The 18,915-nt window shown below is 39.3% G+C and overlaps 1 protein-coding gene across 3 annotated transcripts in view; it reads right to left on the bottom strand.

Moving 5' to 3' along the window:
• Positions 1-18,915, bottom strand: part of LOC113438174 (mitotic-spindle organizing protein 2A-like) — a 42,915-nt gene that overhangs the window by 13,757 nt on the left and 10,243 nt on the right. For all 3 annotated transcript variants that reach the window (XM_087932053.1, XM_026703449.2, XM_087932052.1), the window contains exon 2: positions 803-921. In XM_087932053.1, coding sequence (XP_087788179.1) covers positions 803-921 — 119 coding nt within the window. The remainder of the gene's footprint in view (positions 1-802; positions 922-18,915) is intronic.

The following is an 18,915-nucleotide window of genomic DNA, read 5'->3' as shown; positions in this document are numbered from 1 at the left end:
GCACAATGTTGGAAACAAGCCTATATTCCAACAGAGGAAATGACTTCAGAAAATAGTAAGCTGTGCAGAAATGGATAAATTGACCCTAGCACTTAAAAATAAAGAATCATCAGAATATTACAAGAGTTGGGAATGTTGGTACAATTGGACAGAACAAAGATAGATAATATAATAGTAAACATTATTAAACTGTAAAGGAGATTAAGCTACATCGGTAGTAACTATATACTCGCATTAAGATTTAATTGTAAATATGACACCAATAATGATAACAAATAAGGAACCACAAATTGTCGATAATGGAACTGCCCTTTATTCATTTTTTTCTTTGTTTTTCTATGTTGTGTATGTGTTTGTTCATTTATTTTAATTGTATATTCAATAAAGTTTGCTTTTTAAAATAAAAAGCATAATTTTTGATATATGATTTTTCAAGAAATGAATGCAACTTATATTGCTGGTAGATACTAGAAGAGATTGAAAAATCAAATTTTAAAAAAAGCAAAAAAAAAATTGGGAAATGTTAAACACAAGCAAAGTGGATTGTTTGAAAAACAGATATTAACAGTCCAACACTAATGATAGAATGTTGTCTCAGGTCACAAATATGAGGACATTAAAAAAACATACCATAACTCTATTGTGTATGCAGAATGTTTGTCAAATAGAAAATTATCTATTATATAGGTAATCTTCCAAAGATCCAAAGTATTAATGTCACTGCTGCTGTTCCTTGCTTTAAACCAAACCCTGGCTGAGGCATCTTAATACATGCCTCTCAACAAATGGGGGCATCACTAACCTCGTGCTATATCAGGGGGAGCCTCAGTACTAATTAATCTCTGCCCAGCACACATGGAACGCAACATCTGAAAGACAGCCAAAGGTGCCACATTCATGCGTAGAAGGTCCATCAGAATCCTAAGGAGAGAAAATAAATGTTAAGAATATAATACTTTCATTCATTATTTCAAAACAGGATTTCTTGATAACAGTACCTGAAATCAATTGTTTCTGGCTTGTTAAATAAAATTAACAAGTATCTAAAAGAACTGATATAACTCAAATATATACATGTTTGATAACCCCACCCTAAGAATATAGAAACAAGAGTATTCTAACCCACTAAATAAGAAATTAAAGAAAGAAATTTATCAGTTGTTAGTGTGATGAATGAAAAAAGAAGAAAAAATGCAACATATAAGGTAACAAGAGCATTGTGGATGCCAATTGGAGGAAGCTCTTCATGCAAGACATGGTGTTGGACAAGATTGGTTTTTCATATGAGGAGCCCTTAAAATATTGTATGTAAAAGCTGTAAAGCAGTGCAGTACAGCAAGCTCTCATAAGAATATGCAATAATGATATCCAAAAGGGGCAGAAAGATTTAGGGCAATATTATTTCTTGTTGACTCTGAAATCAGGCTCCTTAATAGCTATATTAAGGCTCCTTAATTGTTATATTTTTTCAGAGAATCTCCCTAGCTTGAGATGTGAGTATAATGTGACAAGTATCAGCCCCGAATCCATCATGATTCAGAATCCGGGCTGCCACAGCGGGGGATGGGCAGGCTGTGGGAACGGGAGAGTAGCAAAGGGAGTATAGCCACAACAATGTTCTTTCACTAGAGATCAAGGACAAGCTGCTGGCATCTGGAGAAGAGTGACTGGAATTTGGTGGCAGCTGAGACAGGAGGCTGATTGGCTAAGGTCACCTGGGAGTCACTAAATGGGGCAGAGTGTGAGTTTTAGTGTGGTGGTGGGAAAACACAGGAATTCAGATTCGGGTTTTCCCCAGATGTGCCAACATGACTTCTCTAATAAATTCTTACTTTGATGGACTTTGTCTCTGAGTTTTGAATTATCTGAAGCGTTCTACTTGGAAAGCTGACATTAACCCAAATCTCCTTCTTAAGAAAATCCCAGTGGCTTCTCACAAAAGCACTGTCTGGGGTCCTGAGCTCCAAATGCACCCCAACCTAATGGGGGCATAAAGACTCAGGGAAGATGGAGCAGGGAACGGGAAGCCCTGAAGGGACTACTGGATCAACTTCAAAGGATGTTTGCGGAATTCTCTGTTCCCCATCAGCTGCTGTAGTACCCGAAGCAGAGGCAGTGGAGGCCAAACTCTGGAGGGGCAGCTGACCCAAGGAACGGGCCCTATGGCAGTCCCCGCCAGCTGGACCAGCTGCACAACTAGAGTTGGAATCCGTGATGATAGTCCCAGGACCTAAGGGGTGTCAGGACAACCTGAGCAAGTGGCAGTCTTCAAGTGGAGGCCATTGAAACCCCTGGAGCTCAGCAAGTTCAGGGAATGGAGACTCCAACTGTGGTTGCAGAGTCAGTTGCTTGATGGACTACCCAAGAAGCTTGATCAGTTGAGTGTGGGACCCACAGTTCAAACATCCCCACACCCGATCCAGCCTGGTTGGATTCTAGTCCAGCCTACATTTAACTTTCTAGGGTCAGGGAGCACAGCAGTCCAAAGTGGGGCTTCAGCTTCATTCCACTCGGCACTGGCGAGACCAAAGCTCAGCCTCCTTCTTTGGATGCCATCCGTCGGGGCAATAGTCCAACAGGGTGCTGCTGCAGGGTGACACCCTGGGCCCTTGGATCACTCGAGCCCAGGCACCAGGGGAGGAACGAGAGATTTACCCAGGCCTGCCAATCATCTCCCACCAGCGCCTCCCAGTCTACCGCCCACCAACCAAATTCCACCTGGATAGGCTTTTTACCAGGCCAGGGGTGGATCCAGTACCAGTAGATGCTGGATCCCATCCCTCCGCCAACCCCACCGGCTGCAGCTGCCCCGCCATCGCAGTTCTTGGCTACCTTTGATGGCACCCCAGGAAAACTGGCCTATTTCCTAAACCAAATTTGTGCTCACATTGATCAATAAGGGCCTCAGTACCAGTCAGACCAGGACATGATTCAGTCATTGCAGATATGAGAGAAGGGGAAACAGCAGAATGGATTGCTCAACTCCACCATGAAGGAGCCCCTGAGTTGGAAGATGTGGACAAATTTGTGCAGTCCCTAAAGGCCTGATTTGAGGACATGGCAAACTGAGAGGAAGCTGAGGCAAAAATCAATGGACTGAAGCAATGTGGTTAGCTCTCCAAGAAGTTTGTGTGGGAGTTTGGAAGAATGGCCAGAAAATTACAAGGCTGGCCTGAGTGATAACTTCATCCACTACTTTAAAGAAGCCCTGGTTAAGGTCTTCGCAAGTGTGTGCCTACAGGGGGGTGCCTGACCGGATCCAAGATTGGTACCAGATGGCGGTGACCATGAACTTAGAAATTCACCCCTACTGGAGATCGGCACCAGAGAAACCCCTTAAGCAGCTGTTGGACACAGGCCAGCCGGCAAGCTGTCAATAGAGGTGAGACCAGCAGCAAGCCCCGGGGCCAAGTGCTTCAGATGGGGCCAGCAAGGCCATCGAGCTTGGAATGCCTCATGCAATCCCTATTCCCCAGGCACTAATGCCAACAGCAGCCAAGTCAAAGAAAACTCCCTAAAAGCTGCCAGACAAGGGGAAGTTCATTCAGCTATCCATGGAGGTTCCCCCCCACCCTTGCAATCTGATGCAGGGAGAACTCCGGCTCCAGAGATGATTGACGCCAGTGGGAGTGGCGAAGAGGACCCGATGGTAAGTGAAGCCATCTGCCTTTTTGCCATAAAGTCTCATATAATGGTGCTCCAGAGAGGAGCCATGGAGAGCTAGAGGCTACAATAAACACCGGCTGCACCCAATGCTTAATTAGTTTCCAGACTGTGAGAAATTTAGAAATTAAAATGATAACTCTAAAACACCCTATCCACTTTGAACAAGTAGATGGTTTGCTTATTGGGAGCCAGCGACTTTGGTTACCGAACCTGTAAGGTTAGAAATGGGGTGGCACTGGGAAATGATACGATTAGTGGTTGCCCCAAAAATGATCGAAGTACTCATCCTCAGTTTGGCTTGACTAGACCAGGAGTCTGCAATCTTAAACACTCAAAAAGCCATTTGGACCTGTTTCCCACAGAAAATAAAACAGTGGGAGCCACAAAAGCTGAGTGAATGTGTCACATGTCACCCCCTCCCCCAGCCAGGTGTACCCAGGTTTTGTAGCTCCCAATGTTTTCTTTTCCCTGGGAAACTGATATCTCAGTGTTTGTGTGTGTGTGTGTGTGTGTGTGTGATTTCTCTCCTCTCTCTCTCTCTCATCTTTCTCCCTCTCTCATCTCTCTCTCTTTCATCTTTCTCTCTCCTTCTCTCCCTCTCTCATCTCCCCCTCTCTCTCATCACTCTTTATCCCTCTTTTTCTCTCATCTCCCTTTGTCTCTTTCTCCTTCTCTCTCTCATCTCCCTCTTTCTCTCATCTCTCTTTCTTCCTTTCTCTCTCATCTTTCTCCTCCCCTCCAAGAGAAACCCTTTCTCTCTTTCTCTCTCTCATCTCTCTGTCTCTTTTTCTCTTATTTCTTTCTCCCTCTCTCATTTCTCCCTCTCTCTCCATCTCTCATCTCTGTCTGTCTCTGTCTCTGATTTCTCTCTCTCTCTCTCATTTCTTTTCTCTTTCTCTCTCTCTCTCTCGTGTGTGTGTGTTCCCCCTTGAACCATTTCCAAAAACAGGCAAGCATTGGGGTTTTTTTTTGGATGTTCTTCTTTGGGTGTTTTTTATCATATGATTTCAATCAAGAGTCATTTCAGGTTCCCAGATGAATCTTTCATCCCCCTGATGACCCTCCCCTCCCCTCCCACTCACTCCTCACCTGCCCTGAGAAGACGGCGGCAGTTGAAGACTCTTTCCATATTCCAGAGTGGGAGTAAAGTACCCTTTACTTGCCTCTTCTTCCAGCCCTTGTTGGTGCTATGTGCACCTCATGCTAAATTTAAGTGTGCTGTGCAAGGCGTTGCAAGAGCAGCAAGTAGCTGTGGAGGTGGTGAGAGAAATATGGGGAGACATGCAACTTTCTCTCTGCCCTGAGACACTGCTGCTTTCGCCGCTTTCACCACCTCCATGGCTGCTCGCTGTTCTTGCAGCACCTCGCACAGCACACTTAAACTTAGTGTGCTTCATAATGGGGGAGACTGCATCCCCTCCTCCTCCTGGAGCCCATTACGATGCATAACATTGGCTATAGCTGGCTCGGCCAGTGTCTCAGGGCAGAAAGTCTCTCCCTTAGCAGCCGAGATGTGCACAAGGGCCAGAAAAAAGAGGCAAGTAGAGGGGTGCTTTGCTCCCTGTCTGGAATACGGAGCAAATCTCCATCTACCGCCATTGCCCTTCTCTTCTCAGGGCAGGTGAGGAATGAGAGGGGAGGATGAGGAGTGGGGCCAGCCAGTGGTGGGATCATCTGACAGGGAGCCAAAGGAAAGAGCCCAAAGAGCCACATGTGGCTCTAGAGCTGCACATTGCTGACCCTCAGGCTAGACAAATGGGCCCCACCAATATATGGGAAGACAGCTATTGTAAAATAAGGATAGGCATTGGCCCCTTGCCACCCCTTCCACAATCTGAGAACCGGCCATCTTTGGGACCCAGCAATCACAGCCAGAAGGGAGGGAGTGGCATCCACAATGGAGGTGCCGCCCAGTTGCCTGCATGTACCCAAAGAGTATCAGGACTAGCAAAAGATGGGGTGGAGCCAGCTGTCTAGGAGAGAAGATATGCGAGCAGATCTCTCTGCGAAGCACGCTCTTTTAAACTTCATTTTGCGGGACCTTTCAGGGGTCAAAGGAGGCTTGTAGGGTTTCCAAAGGTGTAGGGGTGCTGAAGAAACTACATGGGTGGCAGTTCGTGCGGGGGAGCGGAGAGAACCTGGATCAAGCAGACGAAGGATGGACGATTGGTAGACCGTGCAGCTGGTCATACTATCAGTGAAATAGCAGAACGAAGGTGCATACTAAACGGACAGCCTTAAGAACTTTAAAATGAGTAAAACAAAAAGGGGTGCCAAAAGCGATCGATATCGAGAAAACACAGCATTAAGAGTCAGCCCTAGTTAAGAACAGAAGGAGCGGAAAATTTAATGGCGGGCAAAGAGATTGGAAGAAGATAGGGAAGGCATTAAAAAAAATCTGGCGAATAGAAGGGAGAAGATTGGTGCATGCTGCTGTAAAAGAAAAAACGATTAGATCGGTGCCTGGAATTAATGCAAGAAGAGAATTTTGGATTATACTTGGAGAAGGGTGATTTTTGATTCGAGGGATTACAAAACAAAAAAACGGAGGGGATTTGAATGATTTGAACTAAATGGATTTGATTTAAAAACTTGAGAGAGAATTGATAATTTTGATTGAATATCGTGGGGAAATTGTTTTTTTTTTTATTTTTTGGATCTTTTTGAACTGTTCTGAACTTTTTCGGAAAAGAAACTTGGAAGTAACTAAAATGGACATTACGAAGAAAATGAGTCGGCAATTTTGAAGTTGACAAAGAGACATTGTAGTGCTTTGTGAGAGACACCTGCTCGCCACTGAACTGAAGAGAAACTGTACTAAGAAAAAAAAGGGATGGTTGGTTTCTTTTCCCTTTATGTTAAAGCTTCTGTCTTTTGGCTTGTTTTGTTGATTCTCAAATTACTGCACATATAGGTAAATATAAGATTTTGCTGATTTCTGCATATACTGGATAATACAGATTGATATAATTATACAAATATAAATTATGTATCATATACTTAGCAGTTAGGTTCATTAATTAAAATTATGTTATAGATTAATTAGATATATATTTACTACCTTTAAGGTTTGATTAAGTGGGATTACTTTAAGCAATATATCTGTTAAAATTAATTATTATATACTGATTGTTGATATTGTGGATACAATTTAGCATATTATTGAATACTGGATATTAGATTGGATTTATTTCTAGATTGGTTTTATTATTAATATAAGCATTCAGATAGTTGATTTATTTGACAGTGGATATAAAACTGATATAAGGGGGGAAGTCAAATATCGTAGTGTGATGTGTTAAAATTAGAACTTACAGAACTGGAGGGACTTGAAAGAGAAGAGAAAAATCAGAAGAGGTGGTGGAAAAATAATATTATAGTAAAGATATTTCGTATGACAAGTAACACAAATATACCTAAACTGGGCGTTGGAAAAAAAAAAAAACCCACCCAAACATTGACAACAACTTCAATGGCAAGTCCCTCCACACAGAGAGCTATAGACAAAATGTTACCAAGGGAGAGATCAAACTCGATAAAAGATCTACAAGGATTAATGTTGACAATGCAGGAAATGTTATCTAAAAATCGTGAAGACTTGAAGACAGAGATAGGATCAATAAGATCTGAGTTAAAAGAAAAAATCCAAATTATACATGAAAAATTCAAATGCTACCAATAAGAGATGTGGAAAAACCAAGAAAAAATACCGGAAATAGAATCTAGAATGGACAAAGAGGAGAAAAAAGTGGAGGTCCTGACGATAAGCTGATACAAGCAAATGAAGATCTGAAATCTACAGTAATTCTTCTGGAAGCAGAAAAAGCAGTCCACTACCTGAGATTCCAAAATATTAAGGAGGAAAAAGAGGAACATTTGCCGGATGTAATTGGTGAGATAATCACGAAAATATTCAGAACTGAAAAAGAAGAAGTTGTGATGGAAATAGATGAGACATACAGAGTGCAGACGAATTATGCAAGAAGGCATAATCTTCCTAGAGAAGTTAATGTCTGATTGATTAAGAAGTCAACTCGTGATGAAATATTGCACAGAATAAGCCAGTAGAACATAGCAAAAATCAGATAACTGTCTTTAAACAGGTGCCAAGAAGAGTAAGGGACTTGAGGAGACCTTACCACTTTCTGACAATGAAACTTATAAAATATAGTATCAGTTTTAGATGGTTGATGCTGGAGGTTATTATGGTCAATTGGCAGGAGAAGAGATATCGACTAGACACAATTGACAAAGCGGAAGATTTCTACGACCAAACAATTTGCTAATGAAGAAGAGACAGCAGTGGAAGAAGTGGAAGGAAAGAAAGACTCGGCAGAGGAAATAGGAGCAGAGGCAGCAAATAAGGAAGAAAATTCACCAGATAATAAGAAAAAGATATGGAAGAAGAAAGGCAGAAATATATGAAAGAAAATATGCAGAACCTAGGGAAACGAGAGCTACAAGGAGTACGAGACAAAGAAATTGATAAAAAGAGAGAGAAATGTGAAGCAATTTCGATGAACATCCATGGTATAAATTCTCCGGTGAAAAGGAAGAAAGCATTTCATAACCTACAAAAATTGAATGCAGATATAATAGCTATACAAGAGGTGCATATAAAAGAGAAACAAAAACACCTGCTAGATAACAGAAAATTAGGAAATGCTTTTATGTCATTAGATAAGCAAAAGAAAAGAGGGGTGGTGTTATACATAAAGGATTGGATCTCAGCTAAAGAAATTTTTAAAGATAAAGATGGTAGGATATTGATAATAGAGATAGAATTAGAAGATAAAAAGATTCTTTTGATAGAAATTTATACTCCAAATGGCCCACAAGAACACTTCTTTCAAAAACTGTATAATAATATCATAGACATACATTATGAAGAGATTTGTATTTTAGGTGATTTTAATGCAATTACAGACAAAACAATAGATTATAAAGATGAAAATAAGAAAATAACAAGGAAAAAGGCATTTCCGAAATTTTTTCATGATTTGGCAAAAGAGGCTAAGATTTATGATGCATGGAGAGAACATCATCCATGTAAAAACAATTTACATTTTATTTTAATAGACACCATTCCTGGTTGAGATTAGATATGGCATGAATGTCTAAGAAGCTTATCTCAGAAATAAATGAAATAGAAATTGAACCAAGCTTGTGGGCAGATCATAGTTACATCAAGTTTAGCTGGAAAGGCCAATCCAAGACCTCAAGATGGACTCTACAAAGAACGATCCTAAAGGAGAAGGAATTTAAAATTAAATTGGAAAAGGAAATGAAACTCTTCTTTAAAGAGAACAAAGAAGATATATCCCTACAAAATACCTGGGATACGGCTAAAGCATTTATGAGAGGGGTGGCAACAAACTACATGGAGAAGAAAAATAAGAAAGAGAAAGTACAATGAAAAGCATTAGAAATGGAATATAGAAACTTGGAAATGAAGCTGCAAGAAGAACCACAACAAAAAGAGATAAAACTACAAATGGATTCAATAAAACATGAAATAAACTTGCTAGAAAAAGAGGAGCTAGCCCCAAAACTGAAAAGAATAAAACAAAATGTATTTGAGAACGTTAATAAACCAGGAAGATGGCTAGCTTGGAAACTGAAAAAACAAGCAGAAAAAAGATGGATCACTAAGCTACAAAATGAACAGGGGGAAATATGCTACCAGGAAGAAATGAAAAGGAATATAGTTTAGAAATTTTATGAAGATCTATATAAAGAAGAAGAATACATAATAGAAGAAAAAGTGATAAACTGTTTTTAAAAAGCCGATCTTCCGAGAATATCAGAAGAAGAAAGTTTATTGAATGGAAGAATAAACTTTGAAGAAGTAACTTGGGCAATAAATAAACAAAAAAATAACAAAGCAGCAGGCCCAGATGCAATTCCCACTGAACTATATAAAACTCAACAAGAACTATTAGGCAACAGATTACTTAAATTATTTAATGAAGTCCTGGACAAGGCAAAAATTCTGCAATCGTGGAAGGAAGCAATGATTACGATCATTCCAAAAGAAAAAAATGACCAAACAAAGATAGGAAATTACAGGCCAATATCTCTATTAAATGTGGACAATAAAATCTTCGTAACTATAATAGCCGAAAGATTCAAGAGAATATTAAACAAATTTATACACACAGACCAAAATGGCTTCCTTCCACATAGGCATCTTAGGAATAATATCAGGACAATTCTAGATATCATAGAGTATTACAAAGATCGTAGTGGAGAACAGGTAGTACTATTATTTTTGGATGCTAAAAAGGCCTTTGACAATGTAAAATGGAGTTTCACTCTGCAACAAATTAAGTATACCGATTTTGGGCCAAAATTCTTTAATCAGCAATATATCACAAACAAGAAGCTAGAATATTGATAAATTATCATACAACAAATAAATTTGAGATACAAAAAGGAACGAGACAGGGATGTCCATTATCACCATTATTATTTATTTTAACATTTGAGATATTAACAAGAATAATTAGGAAAGAACCAGAAATAAAAGGACTAAAAATAAAGAAAGAATATAAATTACAAGCCTTCACTGATGATTTGGTTTTTATTTTAGAAGATCCACAAAATTTGGGACTAAAACTTATAGAGCAATTAGAGGAATTTGGAGAAGTAGCGGGGCTAAAAATTAATAAGGAAAAAACTAAAATACTTACTAAAAATATGACAAATGCACAAAAGCAAAACTTAACAAGGATAATGAACATCCAGATGATAAACAAAGTTAAATATTTGGGAATTATAATTTCGGCAAAATGTATAACCCTCAAAGAGGATAACTATATTCCATTAATTAAAAAATTAGTGGAAGACCTCAGGAAATCGAACAACTTAAGTTTCTCCTTTATGGGGAGTATCGCATCCATAAAAATGAGCATATTACCAAATTATTGTTTTTATTCCAAAATGCTCTGGTAAAATTAGAAAAAAAATTCTTTGATTAGAAAAAAAATTCTTTGGATAAGCTAATATCAAAATTTATATGGCAGAACAAAAAGCCCAGAATTAAACTGAAATTGTTGCAGGATGCTACAGAAAGGAGGAGGATTTGGCCTACCAGATTGGGAAAAATATTATAGAGCAGCTATTCTGACCTGGGTTAAAGATTGGATAAGTGTTAAAAACAAAAGAACATTAACCTTAGAAGAATATAATCTACAAGTAGGGTGGCGTGCCTTCTTGTAACAAGACAAAGAACAAATTCATGGCTATTTTCAAAGGCATAAAATTAGGCAGACCCTACTCAATGTATGGAATAAAACTAAATGACAAATTTACGTTGAAATACCAACTTGGCTATCTACATTAGAAGCGTTAATTTATTGCGTCGAGGGCAGGTTCTTACATATGAGGACATATTAGATGAGAAGGGTGATTTAAAAACAAGACAGGAGTTGGAAGACCTGGGATTTGAGATAGAATGGTGCGCCTATTTACAATTACAGTCAAGGTACAGTAAAGATATGAAAGAATGGGGTATTAGCAGATGGAAAACAGAATTAGACAAAATATTATTAGGTACGGATGAGAATCTGATTAAAAAAACTTACAAGTATTATTAGAATGCAAACTAGGAAAAGAAAAGGTGAAAGAAACAATGTTGGCCTGGATGAAAGACTTTGGATATGGTATAAATTTGGACGATTGGCAAATTTTATGGGATAGGAATAGAAAAATAACTTTGATGGAATCATATAAAGAAAACTTACACATAATGTTTTATCAATGGCATATTCCATCAAAATTGGCAAAAATGTACCCGAAACTATCCCCTAAATGTTGAAAATGCAATAAAGAAATTGGAACATACTACCATGTATGGTGGAAATGTGAAAAAAACTCAAAATACTGGCTGAAAATTAGAAATTATTTAGAAAAGATGTGTACAATTAAAATAGAATTCAGACCTGAAATTTTTCTATTGGGTATCAATGTGGGAAAATATAATAAAGAGATAATATATTTAATAGTCCATGTCACCACCACAGTGAGACTATTTCTTGCCAAAAGATGGAAATGTAATGATATGCCAGACGAGATGGAAATAATTAGAAAAATTTGGACGTGCACCAAAATGGATAGAGTAACTCAAGGGTTAAAAGATAGTATTGAATCTGATTATTACAAAATCTGGGAGAAGTTTTACCACTGGTTTAAAAAAAGAAAGAAGTAAATGTATTAATGACAATTAACATTTATGTATATATGTAAATTTGTATTCTTTGTTATATGTATTATTTGAGAATGTAAGACAAGTAGGTGTGTCGGGATGTATGCACCACGTTCATTGTTTTTAAATGTTTTTTCTTTTTGCTGTTTCATTAATAAAAAATTTTTTAAAAAAGGACGAGCAGAAGATGAGTGCAATGTACTTCCCCCACCACCAACCCAGATTGTGCAATAGAATTCATCCCAGGGGCAAAACCACCAAAGCCAAAAATGTACTCAATGTACTCAACCCTAAAGAAATGGATGAATTGAGGAAGTATATTGATGGCAATTTAGCAAGAGCCTGCCAAATCTAGGGTTGCAACCCCCATATTGTTTAAAAAGACGAAAGATGGGGGGGTGAGGCTCTGCACTGATTTTCATAGGATAAACGCTGTTTGTGTACCGAACACCTATCCCCTCCCCATCATGAAGGACATGCTCAACCATCTGGCAAGGGGGAAACTGTTTACAAGAACCTCAGTGGTACATTTGTTAGAGTGCAATACTGCAAGCTTCTTCTGCTGCAGCCAGCTGCCTGCAATTTGGCAGATCAAATCTCACCAGGCTCAAGGTTGACTCAGCCTTCCATCCTTCCAAGGTGGGTAAAATGAGGACCCAAATTGTTGGGGGCAATATGTTGACTCTGTAAACCACTTAGAGATGGTTTTAAAGCACTATAAAGCAGTATATAAGTCTAAGTGCTATTGCTATTACAAAGCTAGACCTTTGAGAAGCCTACTACCGCATATGGATAAAAGAGGGCGATGAATGGAAAACAGCAGCTTCCAATTTAAAGGCATGCCTTTGGGACTACAGGGAGCCCACATGATGTTTATGCAAGTCATTAACAAGGTGCTGCATGAGCATCTATACAAGGGAGTTCCACTTTAATTGGCTGATATTCTCATCTTCAGTGAGACAATATAGGAGCATGTCAAACTAGTGTGACAAGTATTTAAAAAACTCCTAGATGCTAAGCTTTATGCCAAGCTGTCAAAGTGAGAGTTCCACAAGACCTCCCTAGACTACCTGGCTACTGAGTGTCGAATGAGGGGATTGAAATGGACCCAGCCAAAGTTAAAGGAGGATTGGCAACCTCCTGGCACCCGGAAACAACTTCAAAGCTTCCTAGGGTTTGCAATTTTTTACTGGCAATTCATTCCCACATTCGCTGAGATAGCTCTGCCACTTACAGAACTACTAAAAACAAGGGGGACCGACCCCAAACTGAAACTCAACCAACCTCTGAACTGGACACTTTAACATCAATGAGCTTTTGAAGAGTTAAAGGGACTGTTTTCCAAAGAACTAATCCTGTGACACCCTGATCCTGAACAGCCATTTGTAGTGCAAGCTGTTGCCAGTGATGTCGCTGTTGCCACAGTTCTTCTACAGGAAAACTCCCTGGACCAACTGCAACCCTGAGCTTATCTGTCTAAAAAGCTCACCAACACCAAGAGACAATGGGCCATATGGGAGATAGGCCTTCCTGTCTTGGAGGCATTTCTTAGAGGGCAGCAAAGTTTCAAACCTTTCGAAATCTGGACTGACCACAAAAACCTAGAAGCACTAAAGACCCCAAGAAAGCTGTCCCTTAGGCTGGGCACAATACTTTAATGCTTCAATTTTGAGCTGAAGCACATCCCAGGAGAGAAGAATAAATTGGCTGATGCTCTGTCAAGAAAACCTCAGTTTAAGAGTTGATGGGAGGAAGTAGAACATGCAGTCATACCCCAATTTCAGCAAGCCGCTCAAGTCATCACCTGAAGCCTAACTAGGAGTCAGGATGACCGCATGGGAGACCCGATCACTGCAGGAATGACTGCACTTCCCACTGACCTATGGTTAAAAGACAACCCCAACATCCTAACACTACATGATGGGTTAGCTTGGAAAGGAACTAAGCTGTACACCCCTGCCAGCCTGAGATTGAAAGTATTGCAGTGCAGATCGAATTCAAACTAGAGTCCTTTCTATTAGGGATCTTTGATAAACAAATACCAAAAAAAGTGAAATATATAACAATATATATTTCGACAGCGGCCAGATTGGCTTTTGCACAATGTTGGAAACAGCCTCATGTTCCATCAGAGGAGATGATTATTCAAAAAATTTCAAGTTGTGCAGAAATGGACAAATTAACTTTGGCATTAAAAAATAAAGACACTTCAATATACTACAACAGCTGGAACTGCTGGTACAAATGGATAGACCAAAGATAGATTTCACACTAAAAGGAAAAAGAGGATAGGATAGAATCGTAGTAGTGATATACAGATATATGTAAGGATTAAGTGTGTATATGGCATAAAATAAGGATAAAAAGGAGGTCTCACAAACTGTTGAAGATGAAAATGTTTTTAATTGTTTTCTATCTTTTTCTTTCTCTTTTCTTCTTTTTTTCTTCTTTTTTTCTTCTTTTCTTTTTCTCTCTTACATTTATGTATGTGTTGTTGGTCTGTTTTAATTATAAAATCAATAAAATTTATTTTTTTTAAAAAAGAAAGTATTGCAGTGCAGTCACAACTCCCAGTTGGCTGGTCACTTTGGATTTCTAAAGACCCTCCACTTGGCAAGGAGGCAGTTTTGGTGGCCAAAGTGAAGGCACACATGGAGGACTATGTAAAAAGCTGTTCCATATGCACTGCCATGAAATCCGTCATTTGGACAGTGATTGATTTGTTCTCTAAGCAAGCACATTTCACCACTTGCTCTGGATTACCATCAGCTAAGAAACTAGCAAAAATGTTCATCAAGCAGATTTATAGGCTGCATACAATGCCCCGCCAGATCATTTCCAATTGAGGAGTCCAGTTTACATGAAGTTCTGGAAGGAGTTCCTATGGTCCATTGGGTCCTCATAGGGATTGAGCTCTGCTTTTCACCCAAGCACGAATGGAGTCGCAGAATGACAGAATGCCATGGTGAAACAGCACCTGAGATGTTACGTAGACTACCAGGATAATTGGGGCGATCTGCTACCTTTTGTGGAAGTAGCCTCCAACAATGCAGTCCACAGTAGCACTGGGCTAACTCCTTTCCAAATCACAGTGGGATGGACTTTGTGCCTATGCCTGAGTTACCTCAAGAGCCTCCAACTTAAATGTTCCTAAGTGGATGGACTCATTAAAACAGGGGTGGGAAAATACCAAGCATGCCCTTGCCCAAGCCGCTAGCCAGGCAGACCAGCACAAATCACCCCGCTAGCCCCCTTTAAAGTGGGAAATCGGGTCTACTTGTTCACTAAATATCTTAAAAGTTGCCTACAAACAAATCATGGTCTAGAATTTATATGATATGAATGTCATGGGAATTGAGAAAATACATGCAAGAAATAGAGATTGAAATTAATGTTTAGGCTGAGGAGGCGGGGCTAGCTATCAGTGCAAATGGCTGTATGAGTGGAGAGCTCCGCAGAGCACAGCTGAGTTCTGACATCCGGAGGGCTTCCTGAAAGCCGAAGGTGTCTTTGAGGGCCTACCAAAGTGGAAGGGCTGCTCAGCAATACCAGTTGGACAGCAGTTCATGAGCTGAAGAAACTCCTTCCTAACCCCGGACGTGGAAGAGGACGACCTTTCATAGCCAAACCGGAGTGCTGACACTGGCCGGGATAAGCAGTGAACTAGCGGTGGATACGGTTGTGTCAGATTTGGCAAAATTGGATTCCGATCTTGCGGAAGAGCGTGCTATATCCCAATTCAGCTTTGGAGATTGAGGGGCTCGAGCAAGGAAAGGGGGTGGATATATGACCCCTTTAGTAGAGAGGGGAAAGAAATGAGCAACGCAAGTGGCCAGCCATAAAGAAGATCTAACGAGAGCGGCTGTTGCAAGCAAAATATATCTGAACTATATGGTGAGCACTGATTGAGCCTTATTCTGCTAAAGTCACAAGGAATTGGACTTTGGTGTTACCAGGTAAAAAGAAACTTTAATTTTTAAAAAAAGGACTAAAAAGAAAAAGAGAAACGAGACAGTTACTACTCAGGGCATTTTGACAGGGGGCAAAAGGGAGACACCTGCTGGCTCAAGTGGGTACACACTGTCTAATTTGAATTAGTGGAAAACTACTTTTGGTGACTTTATGTCTGATTCTAGGTGTGCAGATCTTACCTTCTCCATCTAAATATAGGGCTGAGTAATTATTGAAAGACAGTAAACAAAAACCAAATAAAGACTGCTGTGACTAAATGGACTTTGGGATACTTATCTAAGGACTATGGGATATATAGACAGTTAACAAATCAACAAAGAAATTGAATTTCAACAGTGAGAAAGGAGAATAAGGTGAAATTGTATTTTATTTTTCTTTCCCTTTTTTTGGACTAAATTATAAAGGACATTTACAAGACTGATTCTACCTACTATCAATAAAGCAAGTGACACTGGTATTGAGTATTATTGATATTACTGTTATTATAAGAATCATTATTGTTCTTATATTGGTTATTACTAAGATACTAAGACATTATTGTTATTATTGTAGAACACTACTAGGTAGGGGGGCTACTGAAACTATAATTATATTCAGATTTAGAGCTATTTCTACTTACTAAAATTGTACCATAAAGTTGTATAGATATCACACCTATATATATACATATTTATATTACTAATTACTATTATTACTATATAGTTCTTTTTATATTAACTTTATATTAACTTTCAATAATTGTGAACAAGGGCTGGAGGGATCTACAGAAGGGGGAGTGTTGGAAAGCAAACAAGTTAGTAGTTAAAATATTAAATATGACAAGTATCACAAATCTAATGAGAATAGGGACAGGGAAGAAGCCACCAACCCAGACTTGTTCCACGACCTCTAGCCCCTCAAATCAAAGATCAATTGAGGATACGTTACAGAGAGAGAGGTCCAACTCATTTAAAGACTTTCAGGCCATGCTGCAATCAATGCAGGAAACAATGGTTAGAAAACATGATGAGTTGAAAAAGGAAATAGAAGTGAGGAATGACACCAGGGTACTATAAGAAAAAATACAGAAGATGGATGAGAAATTCAAAAATTTTCAAGAATAGATCTTCAAAAATGAACAGAAGTTACACAAGATGAAAGGTAGAATGGAAAAGGAAGAGGAAAGAGTAGATGAGTTGAGTGCGAAACTGATTCAGGCAAATCAGGAACTGGAATCGATGGTACTCATGTTGGAATCAGAGAAAGTAGCACATTTCTTGCGATTTCAAAATGTGAAAGAAGACAGGGAGAGGACCTCCCAGATATGATAGCAGATCTGATGGCAAAGGCATTGGGTATAGAAAAAGACAAGATGCCCAATGAGATAGATGAAACATATAGAATCCAAATGAACTAAGCAAGAAGGAATAACCTCCCAAAGGAAGTGCATGTGAGGCTTGTCAAAAAATTGATTAGGGATGAAATATTAAACAGAACAAGAGACGAGCCAATAGTATATAAAGGAAAGCAACTGACAGTTTGGGCAGATCATAATCCCATGAGAATCACTTGGAGAGGACAAAGGAAAAGCCAATGATGGATGCTTTACCAAGCAATTTTAAAGGATGAAATTTTCATCCAGAGGATAAACAAGGAATTGGGATTTTTCTTCAAAGAAAATATGACAGGAGACACATCCATACAAAACTTATGGGACACGACGAAGGCATTCATAAGAGCTATCTCAACTATGGCTAGGAAAAGAAAAACCAAGAGACAAAAAACAAATGAGCTGGAAGAGAAATATAGGAATCTAGAGACAGAGCCACAAAAGAAGCCACAAAACAGAATTCTAAAAGAAAAAATGGAACTAATCAAACATACGTTGGCCATTTTAGAAAAAGAAGAATTGGCAGTGTATAAAGAAAACAAACCAAAATTTCTTTGAAAATGCAAACAAACCGGAAGGTGGCTAGCATATAAATTAAAGAAACAAAAAGAAAAGAAATGGATCAATAAATTACAAGATGAAAAGGGAAACTTCTGCTACCAAAATGAAGACAAAAAATATACAATCCAGGCTTTTTATGAGCAGTTATATAAAGAAAACCCGAGGCCACTCAGAGGAAAAAATCTGACAATATTTGGACAAGGCCAAACTGCCAAAGGTACCAGAAGAAATAAAGGATATGCTTAATGAAGAAATAAGAATGCCGGAACTAATAGAAGCCATCCAAAAACAAAAGAACAACAAAGCTCCAGGGCCTGATGGACTGCCATCGGAATTGTATAAAGAACTTCAGGCTCAATGATACTAGAGGTACATAATGCCATTCTGACAGAAATGAAGATACTACCATCATGGAGGGAAGCCAATATAGTGCTGATTCCAAAGGAGGAGACAGATCAGACATTAATTCAAACTATAGACCAATTTCATTAGTGAACACAGATTATAAAATATTCACTGCTGTAATAGCTGAACATTGAAATGGGGCATTAGTTCTCACCTGATACGACATTTCTCTTTGGGGGGAGATAGCATTCAGGATTGGGTAATCAGTCACCTCTTGCTGTCAAAACTTTGAGGACACTCCCCCTGTTGCTGGGGACATCCCAGAAATTGGCGAAGGAATATTAACAGACTGATGTGTTCTCCTGTAACAATAACATACTCCATTAGATTCAGGACAGACAAAAACAGGGTGGGACTGAATGCTATCTCCACCCAAAGAGAAAGGTCATATCAGGTGAGAACCAACAACCCTTCTCCATTGTGGTGGAGATAGCAATCAGGATTGGGACATACCAAAGCAGGTTGTCCTATGGGTGGGCCAAGTGTGGTCTAAATCCCCTAGACAGGATGGACTTTTGCAGAACTCTCTGTCCAAAAGCTGCCTTAGCAGAAGCAAAAGAGTCCAGCTTATAGTATCTGATGAACGGAGGTGAGGCCGGAGTGGCCCACGCTTGCCAATGTGACCACACTTCTCGTTGAGTGTGCTGTTATTCTTGGAGGAACCACAAGTCCTTGGGTTTGGTAGGCTTTGGATATGCATAGTCTTATCCATCTCCCAAAGTCGTTGGAGTAACCT

The sequence above is a fragment of the Pseudonaja textilis genome, chromosome 3 (assembly GCF_049901715.1).
Source record: "Pseudonaja textilis isolate UNSWEBS1 chromosome 3, rPseTex1.2, whole genome shotgun sequence".
NCBI lineage: Eukaryota > Metazoa > Chordata > Lepidosauria > Squamata > Elapidae > Pseudonaja > Pseudonaja textilis.
Note: the sequence above shows the minus strand (reverse complement) of the source record. Positions and strands in the feature narration are given on the sequence as shown.